The sequence below is a fragment of the Eretmochelys imbricata genome, chromosome 15 (assembly GCF_965152235.1).
Source record: "Eretmochelys imbricata isolate rEreImb1 chromosome 15, rEreImb1.hap1, whole genome shotgun sequence".
Taxonomy (NCBI): domain Eukaryota; kingdom Metazoa; phylum Chordata; order Testudines; family Cheloniidae; genus Eretmochelys; species Eretmochelys imbricata.
In genome coordinates this window covers 12,013,879-12,027,092 of record NC_135586.1, presented here as the reverse complement: position 1 = coordinate 12,027,092, position 13,214 = coordinate 12,013,879, and the positions used below count along the sequence as shown (strand labels likewise).

At 41.4% G+C, this 13,214-nt stretch overlaps 2 protein-coding genes across 2 annotated transcripts in view; one reads left to right on the top strand and one right to left on the bottom strand.

Moving 5' to 3' along the window:
* GNAZ (G protein subunit alpha z) overlaps positions 1-8,532 on the bottom strand; it is a 103,293-nt gene extending 94,761 nt beyond the window's left edge. The window contains exon 1 of the mRNA XM_077834868.1: positions 7,810-8,532. Coding sequence (XP_077690994.1) covers positions 7,810-8,532 — 723 coding nt within the window. The remainder of the gene's footprint in view (positions 1-7,809) is intronic.
* RSPH14 (radial spoke head 14 homolog) overlaps positions 1-13,214 on the top strand; it is a 213,290-nt gene that overhangs the window by 128,080 nt on the left and 71,996 nt on the right. The gene's annotated exons all lie outside the window — the stretch shown is intronic.

The following is a 13,214-nucleotide window of genomic DNA, read 5'->3' as shown; positions in this document are numbered from 1 at the left end:
CAGGCTTGTCAGCCTCACCTCAGTCCCTGGAAAAATCATGGAGCAGGTCCTCAAGGAAACCATTTTGAAGCACTTGAAGGAGAAGAAGATGATCAGGAAGAGTCAACATGAATTCACCCAGGGCAAATCATGCCTGACCAACTTGATTGCTTTCTATGATGAGATAAGTGGCTCTGTGGATATGGAGAAAGCAGTGGACGTGATATATCTTGACTTTAGCAAAGCTTTTGATACAGTCTCCCACAGTATTCTTGCCAGCAAGTTAAAAAAGTATGGATTGGATGAATGGACTATAAGGTGGACAGAAAGCTTGTTAGATTGTTGGGCTCAACAAGTAGTGATCAACGACTCGATGTCTAGTTGGCAGCTGGTATCAAGCAGAGTACCCCAGGGGTCGGTTTTGTTCAACATCTTTATTAATGATCTGGATGATGGGATGGATTGCACCCTCAGCAAGTTCGCAGATGACACCAAGCTGCGGGGAGAGTAGATACACTGGAGGGTAGGGATGTGGTCCAGAGTGACCTACACAAATTGGAGTATTGGGCCAAAAGAAATCTGATGAGGTTCAACTAGGACAACTGCAGAGTCCTGCATTTAGGAAGGAAGAATCCCATGCACCGCTACAGGCTGGGGACCGGCTGGCTAAGCAGAAGTTCTGCAGAAAAGGACCTGGGGATTACAGTGGATGAGAAGCTGGATATGAGTCAGCAGTGTGCCCTTGTTGCCAAAAAGGCTAATGGCATATTGGGCTGCATTAATAGGAGCATCTCTAGTAGATCAAGGGAAGTGATTATTCCCCTCTATTCAGCACTGGTAAGGCCACATCTGGAGTACTGCGTCCAGTTTTGGGCCCCCCACTACAGAAAGGATGTGGACAAATTGGAGAGAGTCCAGCGGAGGGCAACAAAAATGATCAGGAGGCTGGGGCACATAACTTACGAGGAGAGGCTGAGGGAACTGGGCTTGTTTAGTCTGCAGAAGAGAAGTGTGAGGGGGCATTTGATAGCAGCCTTCAACTACCTGAAGGGCAGTTCCAAAGAGGATGGAGCTAGGCTGTTCTCAGTGGTGGCAGATGACAGAACAAGGAGCAATGGTCTCAAGTTGCAGTGAGGGAGGTCTAGGTTGGATATTAGGAAACAGTATTTCACTAGGAGCGTGGTGAAGCACTGGAATGAGTTATCTAGGGAGGTGGTGGAATCTCCATGCTTAGTTTTTAAGGCCCGGCTTGACAAAGCCCTGACTGGATTTCAGGTTTAGTTGGGGGATTTAGTTGGGGATTGGTCCTGCTTTGAGCAGGAGGTTGGACTAGATGACCTCCTGAGGTGTTTTCCAACCCTAATCTTCTATGATTCTATGATTTTAAGGCACCCCTTACAATGCCAGAGTGTCTTTAGTATAAATGAGATTGTCATTCTACAGTTTTAGGAAGCAGTGAATGAACAAAGCTCTTATTTAAAACACAGACAGCATTATTAATAGCAAACATTTAAAAAAACCTATTAAATTCCCATGGACAGTAAAATGGTTGTTGGGTGTATGTGTAGGTCCAATATATTAGATAGCCTTTCCCAGTATAAAAACTTGTTCAGAGATTTTTTTTTAATGGCTGATATACTGCCCTCTGTCCTACTGATGTGTCTCTACATGTCCACAGCAGAATATATACATAGGGATCTATGACATACAAGATTATCTGTTAGTTCATAAAGTCTAAGCCTTCAAAATGGCAAGCACATTGACCTTACTAAGACACCATCCCCCACGCTAAATATGCAGAAATAAGTGGTCAAAAGTGTCTAACTCTGCCTTTCAATGGTGGATTTTGTTACATGGAATTAATGCGGATTTCAATGAGATGAAATGGGGGTAAAGCAAACAAATATATAACCCCATAAAGCTGAAGGAGAAAGAACACTCACATGAAAAAAATCCCCTCTGATTGTTCATGCTTTCACCATGCAGAGGAGGGTACATAATGCTGTTATTTCATAATGGAAAGCAATAAAAATCAATTCATTCTTATCTTCTCAAGCTTTGAAAATACAGTACTTCATGTGAGGGGAAAGGATACACCATCAGTAGCTATCTAAAGTAGTTCCTTGTTGTTTGTAATATGACATCTATTTCTCACTGTTAATATTTCATTGTGGGTTTTTATTATGGGTTGGAGTAGGAAAATAGTCAATCATTCTCATCCATTCAGGAAATCGGAATTAGTAATCCATAAAGGGTGGTCTGTGTATTTAGGCTTTTTTTTAAAACCAGATGATCTAAACAGAAGCTTGGAATGAATAAAAACCGTTGCTGACATAAAAGTTATTGTGATGTAACAAGTTCAGTATGAGGGCTTCAGGATCAAGAAGGAAGAGAAGATTGGCAGGGAGAAAAGATTCCCGTATGTCAACACAACAAACTTTGGTATTAGCAAGTAACGTAGGAAGAAGTATGAAGATGTCTGATGGATAAGTGGTTTTATATTTTTAGTCTGGTATATTTGGTAACTTTCTTGCAGCATCAAAGTTCCTCTAAGATTACTGTCCTAAAGGACACAAGAGAATTACAGTATTGGGAGAAGTAGATCATAACCAGCAGACAACTGATACTCCATAACCTAATGATGTTTAAAATATCAATCTTTCATGTTAATTTTCACAGACATTTTTAAACAGATCTTGAGAGTTGAGTTATTTTAAGATAATTCCATGCCAGGGAGAGCAGTACATGAAATTTCCCCCTCAGAAAAGGTAACATTAGAATGCTCTATGGACTTGCTGTGTTTCATTGCTTGAAAATTGCAGGAACCATCTTAAAGTAAGCATTTTAGATGTACTAATAAATGTACTGGAGATAGGGAACTTATTTTATATTTTTGGCACCTAAACTGGGTATCCAAATATTTTATGTGAGCACTCAAAATTGCACGTATGTGCATAAAAGAGGCCACTATATATATATAAAGGTTCCTTAGTTTGAACATTGAGTCCTAAATGTTTAAGAAGTGAATGAAAAAGAAAAACCTGTCCACAGACAGGAATAAACCAACAATGTTCATGGAAAAAAAGAATGGAAGCTAACTCTAGAAACAGATGTCCAGCCTTCACTGATTGTGAACCCTCCTGTAATCAATTTGGACATACTATCCAATGAAGGTTTTGCCTCCTTGCAAATAGTTGTCAGAACTGATGCTGATATCAGCTCATTTCCCCAGTCAGAATTACTGTTTCTCCAAGCTAGTATAGCATCACACACAATGATACTCTGCCCGACATGATTGTTCCAGCCAGTGTATCAATGATGGATCAACTATGATACCTAAATCTGTCTGCCTAGCTGTTTGAGTTATCATAAAAATTAAACAGCAATGTATATATATGCTGGTATACAGCTTATAACAAAATATTGTTTAATTGTTATCTAAAATATATCATGCATCTTCTCCATCTTTACATAACAAGTGTGTTATTTTATAAATACAACTGCCTCTATAGGCCAACAGCATCTCTCCAGTCAGGCTGTTTCTATGGACACCAGTGAGGGCTCTACTTTCTACTACATTTACTCGTTGCCAAGAAAACCAAACTCCCAATGGGAATCATATAATGAAGGTCGGGAAGGTGGACAGCCACAAAAATACTTGTGAAGTATTACTAGCCCAGAAACCACATGACAGTAGCAAAATAGAATGATGGTGAACAGAGAAAGATGACTTGCCATTCTGCCACTAAAGAGACATGGTATAAAAGGATTTGGTTACACAGTTAGTACCACTTATCACTGGGATTACTTTATATTCAATAGCTGCCTACATTAGAGTTTTTCCACACACCAGAAGTGCCATGGCAATCTGGAGAAAATCTGCAATACAAACTTAAATGTAAATATGGGAATTTCACATTACAGCAAAAATGATCACAAGAGCCCTCCTGATTCTTAATAGCATGAATAAACCTGGCAAATAATTTGGAATTGTGGCAATGTAGACATTGGGGTTAAAGGAACTGAGATCAGCTGGTTCCATTTTCGCAAGAGTTTTTGTTGGGCTTATTTGAGATGGAGTCATAGGAAGACATAATTTACTGGTGAGCCATTTTGGATTATGATTGCATTTCTAACAGCATAATCTGGGGAGTTCAGTGAGACGACATAACCTGGAGGCTTTTCACCAGCAGGTTTTTTCTTCCTAGCCAAAGTCTTTTTCTAGCAAAGATTTTGTTTCACATGTTGAAACCAAAGGAAGTTTTTCTTCAGAACCAGTCAGAAAAGTTGGGGATGTGGAAATTTACGTAAACCAATTAAATCTCCTAAAGGGCTTGCTATTTGTATTTGGCTATTCCTCCATTTATTTGAGAATCTGAATAAAATGTGGGAAATAAATGCCTTTATTTGGGTGCAATGTTTGTGAGAGTTTTTCAGTCAGATCCTGTTTTTGTGTTACAGATTATTGTTGTGGGAAAAAATACTTCTGCACAACCTGGTCTCAAGTCTTGGAATTACCTAATTTTCTTTTATTCAATTAATTTTGCCACTTTCTGTCTATAAATTATCCATAAACTAACAGCAATTTTCTCAAATTTATTGCTCAAAAATAATTCTCTAAATAATGTCTTAGTCTGTAGAATGTCAGCTGGTAGCTCATTTTTAGTATATAATGTTCAGTTTATGGGAATATTCTGGAATACTAGGTCAAATTTCAGTTTAAGTGCACATTCCTGCCAGTAAATTTATTTTCTTGAAAAGTGAGCACACAAGAGGTTTAAATAGTCAAAGCAATCTTTTAAAAACAGTAAATGAAAGTTTGTGGAAAATATTTTGCAGTCTTTGCTCAGACCTAAGTGTCACTGCACCTAGGCAGCTTTGCTGTACTTCTGAAACTTTTGCTTTAACTACATTTAACGGGAGGAACATCTGCAAGAAACTGGATTAAGCAAAACAAACAAACAAACAAAACCCACATACCTCACAGAAAAGTGTTATAGTATTTACAATAAGAAGAGATTTTAGCAGTTTCTTTAATGTACCAATAATTATAGTAGGTTTCACATCATGATATTTAACCCACCTCCTTACCTGTTACATGAGGAGTGGAGGGAATGGATTTACAGCCCTATAATCTAACACTTAGACCACACCTAGAAGAAGAACAATGTTATCCTACTGCCAGACCTTCCATTAGAATCTTGTCTGCTTAATAGAGTGGCTTTCCACCAAAAAATTGAAATAAGGTTCTTGGAAAGTGCTGCTGCAAGAGTCTTGTTTGTTTTTTGTTAAATAAAAGGTCTGGCTGGAATGGCACCAGATAAATAACTGAAATAGATTAGAGAGACAAGTCTTAAACAGTCTGAAGTACTGTCATCAACTTGTCTTCATTCAGTGATGTAATGAATATGATGTGCTACATGCAGCATAAACAATTTTCAAGAAGCTGTTACAGATTTTTAAAAACCTTGCTGCAGTTATTCCAGGAATTCCCAACCGTAGAGGTCTTGACTATGTGTTATGCATCATTAAGCATGATAATAGCCCTTGACTGCCACAAATCTTAGCAGAATACTTAACTGATCAATGCTAAGGACGATTGGGCCCAGTGCAAAGCAGTGAGATAGTTAAAGTCTGAGAGGTTCCACTCTCCAGGCAAGTGGTATGGAGCTCTTTAGGGGAGTGGGAAGCACATGAAAAGTAGTTCCACACCCTGCAAGAAATCCTATCTGGCACCTAACACTTCCACTTCACCTCACAGAGCCCATGAAAGCTATGCTCTTCCCCCATAAATTTAGAAGGAAAGGCATCTTCAACCAGAAGAATACATTGTCTCCCCAGGTTTAAAGATCTATTTCTGAATTAGTTGTCAGATTAGACCACAGGATTCATTCATTCGCTCAGGATGTTACGTATTTAAGGAGGAATTTAGCTCCCTGACCTTGCTGGGATGTTAAGGAGACACTCCCCCTTTCAACTTTATTTCCCAGCACTTGGCTGCTCTGTGTCACAGCCATGGGACGGAATTCTAGACTCCAGCCATGGGAAGGGGATGGGTTTAGTAGGTGCTACTTGCCACTTCATCGTGGAGTCCCAGGCACCCAGAGTTCATTTAGGCATCCGGGAAGCCCAGCAACATCACACAGCTGTTAGTAGCTTCACATCATGAATTCACATAGGGCCTGGATTTGATCCCGTTTATGTATGTATGAGCAGATACACAGAAAGCACATTATCATGAATTCTTACCAGGATATTCTCTAGCAAAGCTCAGACATAACAAACACACTACATACAGAAGAAAACAATAAAATGACTGAACTAGCTATGACAATTAATGCGGTTAGTGGAGTATTTCCATAACGAGCAGATCCCGTAACAGTCTGCCAAAAACAGATCATTAGAGTGGTAGAAAGGATTTCTTAAGTGACTTACTGTAATACAAGCACTGAGAATGTACATAACCATCGCAATTAGAGTCTAAATACTGTATACAAAACATATTCTTGGGATCCCCCTTCACTGAAGTCCTGTTTCTTCTGTGAAAGAACAATGCACGCAGCATTCTGGGGTGCTCCAGAGGCTGCCTTGCCTCAGGAAAGTTCCACCAAGGTGAAACAACTGAAGATGTCTGAGGGGGATGATAGGAAGTGGGTGCACCTTTGGGTAAACAGTAAATTAGTTGTCTCCAGACAGTGATTTTCTGGGGGTGGATTTTAGTTCCTCCTGATGGTCAGTTGTTTTTAAACTGGAATATGGGCAAGTAGGGAGCTGTAGGAATCTTTAGATATTTCTACCAACACATCTGATTGTTTCTTAAGCATCATGTCCATTTATGGGGTTACAATAGCAAAAAATATGTAAAATGTCCAAATAGTACCTAAAAAGGTCAAGTTAAGCAGTCTGAAAGTGATAGCAAACACATACATACACACACTCACATATACAACTATTTCCATAGTTACAGTATCTGTGTGCTAAGCAAACTGAAGACTAGTATTAGTATTACAAGGAGAATTCAGGACCAATAGTTATTTATTGGACAATAAGTAGACTGACTGCATAACAAAAGTAGCCATAAAGCAGACTTCTAATGACAGTTTCCATGCCACTTAAAGGGACACTCACTGTCAACTTGATTGTTTGGAAACTGACTAATTTTAAAAATCCCAGTTTCTGATCGCACCCTTTAAAATTATATCTTTTTATAAAACATTTCTTTTAAATGTTTTAAAGGCTTTTTCTGCTCACGCTGATCTTTATAAGCAAGAACAAAACTGACGCTACAGGGGAAATCAAAACTGACTACGCACAAAATGCTGTCAAATGCATAAAATAGATTGAAATGGAGAAAATTATTTTGGCTAACTTTTCAATTATAGTAATTTTAAGTGTTATTTGTCACTGTAGTAGGTACAGTATTTCCCAACTGAAATGTGATTTTCTAGTTGACTGTGTCCCTTTATAAAAGGAAGCCATAACTGCCCAAAGACCTCTCCCAGATTTTTACTGACTTTTGGAGTAATGCTTAGCCCAATAGGTCCGAAGCTTCTGCCTTAGACACAAACTCATTTTGCGCTACTGTGCCACATGAGGAAGTCCTATTGATAGCACTGAAGAAACAAAGCCAATGGAGAAAGGCTACGTGCTGCTAGGAAACACAGTTGCCACGTTGTGAGTGCAGAAAAAATACTACTAGATTCCATGTATGCTCTTTTGGACAGGTGTCTTTTTGTTACCTGTGTAGGACAGTGGGGCTTGGGCCTCTAGACACGACTGAACTCCAAATAATAATAAGCCAAAACATAGAAGAAACCCAGAAGTACTCACCGTCTGGTTATCCTCATACAGCTTCAAGTCATATCCACTCAGCTCCACGCAGAAAATTATTGCTGTAACCCCTTCAAAGCAGTGGATCCATTTTTTGCGCTCAGACCTCTGTCCACCCACATCCACCATTTTGAAAGTCAGCTCTTTGAAGGTAAATTTATTTTCCACAATCCCTGTGGTCATGTCCCGAGAACGCAGAATATCTTCCACTGTAGGGATATAGTCCAGTGCCGCAATCCTTTCTAGGTCATTCAAATAGTATGCAGCATTATCCTCTAGGTGGTATTCATTGGATCGGCAGAAGCACTCCTGCACACCAGGGTCTGCCCAGAGCCGTTTCATGACTCCCAGAAGCTCAGGAGTAATCTCTCCTTTGCTTTCAGCTGGGCCTGTCAGGGCAAAAAGCTGCACGGCATCATAGGCCCTGTCAGGATTGTGGAACTCTATCTTAAGGGTGGCTAGAGCACGAATGATGCGTGTGAGGGAGTCAATGGCATTATAGATAATCAGAGGTTTGTATTCCTTGCAAGCCTCCAAGTTAAAGCCACCACTGTGAATGATTTTCATTTGCTTGACAATAGTACTCTTGCCAGAGTTGCTTGTACCCAGGAGTAGGAGCTTGATCTCACGTCGTTGTCGTTGACTCTCAGAGCGCAGGTGGCGGTCAATCCTCCGGGACCGCCGCGCTGCCTCTTTCTCCTCAGAGCTTTGCCTACATCCCATGGTATAGCAGACAGTAACAGAAGAGGAGAACTGGAGATTCTCTCTCTCTCTCTCTCTCTCTGAGCAAGAGCTGCAATATCTTTCAATTCTCGTGCCAGGTGCACCCTGTGGGAAAAAAATCAGTATCCAATACCTGATGGGCCAATAGGCCTGTACCAACTAGTTCAGTCCCAGCAGGGGTGCAAACAAATGTAGAAATGCAACCACAGACAGATAGTCTCCTCAGTAGATCTCATGGCACTCCCCTTTCCTGTGAATAAACAGTGGCACATTCCTGTTAATGAAAGGACACTTCCCTATTCCATAGTGTGGCTGGATCAGTCAAATATTCTTTTCTCTTCTGCATAATTATTTTGCTCTCTTCTGTCCAAAGGTAAGGAGCTGCACCTTCATATGCTCCGCTTTAGCCCCAGTTGTCTTTTAATTGTATTTTCTGGTTGCTGTGGTGATGCTGCTAGTTACAGCTGAAGGTCTGGTATTGTTTTGTTGTATTTGTTTTGTTTCTCCCCCCGCCCCCACTTCTTTAGGCTGATCCAGTTCAGATCTGTGAATCTGGGCTCTCCACCTGTCAAACAGTGAGAGAAAAGAAATTAATACAACTGGGGGACTTTGCTTCCTTCTGCAGAACATTCACATTTTCTCTGCTTCTGACACTTCTGAACATTGTATTACCCCAAATAAAATCCCGATGGAAAATGTGTAAAGAAAAGCAATAAAAATCTTTTAAATACTGCAGAAATTTAGGGACAGCTTGAGTCTGGAGACCTTAGAAAATCTGTACCCTGAGCAACAGTAAATCAAATCCCTTTTCTCTCCCGCCTTCTGTGTTTTTATTACCCAAATCCACGTGAAAACAAACAGTGCTGAGCTCTGTCCCAATTCTCTCTCAGCAAGAGCTGATGGCAGCCCTTTTCCTGCACAGCCCTGTTCTGACCGGTTTCCCAAAGTAGAGTGCATGAGAGATTCACAGCTACTTTCCCCCCCCTCATTTATATTTATATTGTTGTCTGGCACTAAAATATGTGTACACATGTCCTCCTGACTCTTCTTTCATCTTTTCTGTCCATTTTGTTTGCATTGAACATTTTTGTAAATAAATGATGAAATGAAAGGTGGGGATTAGGTTTGCATGAGGGTTTTGTGAAAGGGTTTATCTGAAGAGGCACAATTATTGATCTTCGCAGGAAACTGTGACAAGATGTACCAGCCTTGCAGTCCTACTACACTCCGCCTCAGGGAAAGAGCTGCAAAGGTAGGCCCTACAGGTCTGTCTAGAGAGGCAGAACAGAAGCAGCCAATCAGAGCCTGGCAGACTCAGATAAAAGGAGCTAAAGGGGCTTAGCAAGTCAGTTCCTGGCTAGGGTTGGAGAGGTAAGGGAAGGTGCTCCTCTTTGGCATAGGAGCTTGACTGATTGCATTTGCTCAAGCTGGGAGAGAAAGGACATGAGAACTTTAACCCTAAGGTGAGGGGTGAAGATAAAGGGCCAGGTGGGAAAAGGCCCAGGGAAATAGCTGTAACTAAATGAAAGGAACTGTATATGGCTGTTCTTTATAGGGCCCCTGGGTTGGAAACTGGAGTAGTGGGCTTGCCTGGGTTTCCCCACCAGCCACTGATGAAGTGGCCTAAGCTTGGAGAAGGCTTGTTTAGAAGCCTGAGTGCAGGACTGAATTTAAAGGATCCAGAACCAGGGCTGATGACCCTAGTGAGGGCAGACCATTTATTGACCACTTTGCTACCCTGGAAGGGGTTCATTGTTGACTGTAACACCCAGTCTAATGGGTGAGCCACTGAAGACCTCCAAGTGAGGCTGATAACCTACAGGGTGCCAGCAGCAGGAAGAGGTCTGCAGTACCATACGCAGCAGTGGGAGGGACTCAAGAGGTGTGTCCCCGGTACAGAAACATTAACAAATTCTTTCTTCCCCTTAGGAAACAATATTATGTAGGGTATGATGCCTGTCCCCAGCTTAATTGATACAGTGATAGATTAGTCAAACAGATCATTCTATTTTAACTCCCCTGTTTCCGGTTTTATCACAGTAAAACTAGGGTGCCATTAATATACAAGGTGGATGTTTTGTACTCTGAATATGTAGAAAATATCTTCTAAAGAGCCTTTTATGAGAGAGAAAAGTATGACAGTTCATGCAGTTCTTACTGACCTTCATATACTGGTAGTTGTGATACTCTGGAAAGTAGACCAAGGGTAAAATTTTAAAAAATGCCAAAGTCCCATTTTTAAAAGTGACTTAGGAGATCAAGTGTCATTGTTTTTCAATGAGACAGACTCCTAAGAGCCTGAGGCACTCTTGAAAATGGAACTTAGGTGCTTTTGAAAATATTATCCTGAATGAATCTCCTGGCATTTCAATCTAGACAGGAACAGGCACTAGAAAATGCATTAAAGGGAACAATTCAGCCTACTGGGGGCGGGGGGGTGAACTTTTTCTAACAGGGCTTTTCCATTTCTAGTTCCTATGAGCTAGATTCAACTTTTAATGAGCCCTGAAAACAGACTGTGACTCCGTCACTGTTCCTTCCCTGCGGCCCCATGGGCTTGAGGAAAGTAATTTACAGCATGAAGCTTACCTTCTCTCTGTTCTTGCCAGTTCTGCTGGCTAGCACTTTGGATGCGGAGGGTGGAGCCAAGGCTCTGCCTACTCTTCATCCACTGGCTTGGGAGGGAAGTGCCAGGTTCACAGCCCCTATTCTCCCTCTGCCACACTGGAGCCATGATGTGAGGACCAACTGCACAGCTGTGCAGTAGATTGATGTCTCACCTGCCATATGAGTACTTTAGTCAGGGGCACAATCTGGTCTACATTTATGACTTTTTAAAGCCAATCTTTCATCTTTCTTAAAAAAAAAAGTTGATCAGTGCAGCAGTTCTTTTGAGGTGCTACAGTATTTCTTTGAATGGCCCTGTGAAATTTGCTATTCGCACATTTCAGTTTTGTTGGCAGAATTCATCAGCAAGGGACTTAATGAGATCTACCCTCCCCAATCAGGTGTCATTGCAGCAGAGGGTAACTATAACAGAGGATAATTTTAACTATTAAGAAAACAATCTAAATTGAGATACAGTATCAGGGAGCAAACTGCCCTCATTTATACCCGTGCAACCTGCCAATGAAGTCAACTTCCAGTTGACAGAGGTTGCATCAGTATTAAATGGAGGCAATTGAGTCCAGTTTTTATTTCATAGTACTTTATGTGTAAATGGGAAACAACCCTTTTCCTTTCCTTGGAACACTCATCCCTAAATGGTGGGAGGATGAACTGCTATTTCTAGGATTTCATCCCTCAGTGAGGTGATGAAACAAGTTTGGTGATCTCACCTCCTCCGCTTAGCAGCACACACTGCTATTTTAGTGCTATATTTACTTTAAACCTTTATAACAACGGACTCTGAGCAACATGTGTGTATCAATTTTAGTTTCTGTCATGCGGTTGTCATCACTTGACAAACTTGAAGCATGTTGCAAATATATCTTGCTCTGCGCTGAGCCCTTAGGTATATAGGTATAAATTGTGTCCGCATTGGGGACCTTAGCCTCCATTATTCTAAATCACTGGGGCCTGCAATTACGCAAGAGTGCCTTGACGTTATGCAGGTTCATGTACTGCAAAAGCTTAATTCACAGCACAGGTTCTATGACATCTATATGAAATCATTCCAAAAGGGCTGAAGTGTATGCATACAGAAATGCAAACCCAGTAGCAGCAAAAATCATTGTTAACTCATCCAACATGCAGTTAAAGGGTTTATTTAAGGGTGGCCAAAGTCCACAAACAGCAACTGTGCCCTCTCTTTGCTGAGCCTGTCCATGCTCTTAACTTGGTGTGTAGGCTTTGCTACAGTTGAGGCCTCTGCTACTTATTTCCCAAGTTTATTATTTGTGGACTGTGTCTTTATCCTTACTCAGAGTCTGAGTCAGGTATCAGAGTGGTAGCATGTTAGTCTGTATCAGCAAAAAAACCGAGGAGTACTTGTGGCACCTTAGAGACTAACACATGTATTTGGGCATAAGCTTTCGTGGGCTAGAACCCACTTCATCGGATGCATGCAGTGGAAAATACAGTGTTACACCCATTTTTTCATGTTCTCTGTGTATATACATCTTCCTACTGTATTTTCCACTGCATGCATCCGATGAAGTGGGTTTTAGCCCACGAAAGCTTATGCCCAAATAAATGTGTTAGTCTCTAAGATGCCACAAGTACTCCACGTTTTTTTTTGAGTCAGGTATGGATTTAAAGCATAGACTTCAGAGCTGTGGGGGCCTCCCAAGGTACATGGAAATTAGGGTTGTCTCTTGGCTGGTTTTTGACTTGCCTTGCTACTTTTTCTACTTTCTTGATGGTTGCCAGTTGAGAGATGTAATTTACCTTCTTTTTTTTTGCTGCACGTGTGACCACACATGCAGCAATCTTGTAACCAGTGGCCACACATGTTATGGCTGGTGGGGTGCACCGCACCGGCATCTGGGTCCCATTCCATGAGCACAGTGTGCCACATGCTAGGCCCTCACCTGTCAGCTGCCAAAACTACAGCAGCTCCACTCTGCACCGAGGAGCAGGTGAGAAGCAGGACAAACCTGTCACCTGTGGGGTAAGGAGCAGGATGGGGAAGGAAGGGATCCTGGGAGTGGATGGGACAGGGGACTCCCGCAAGGGGGTAG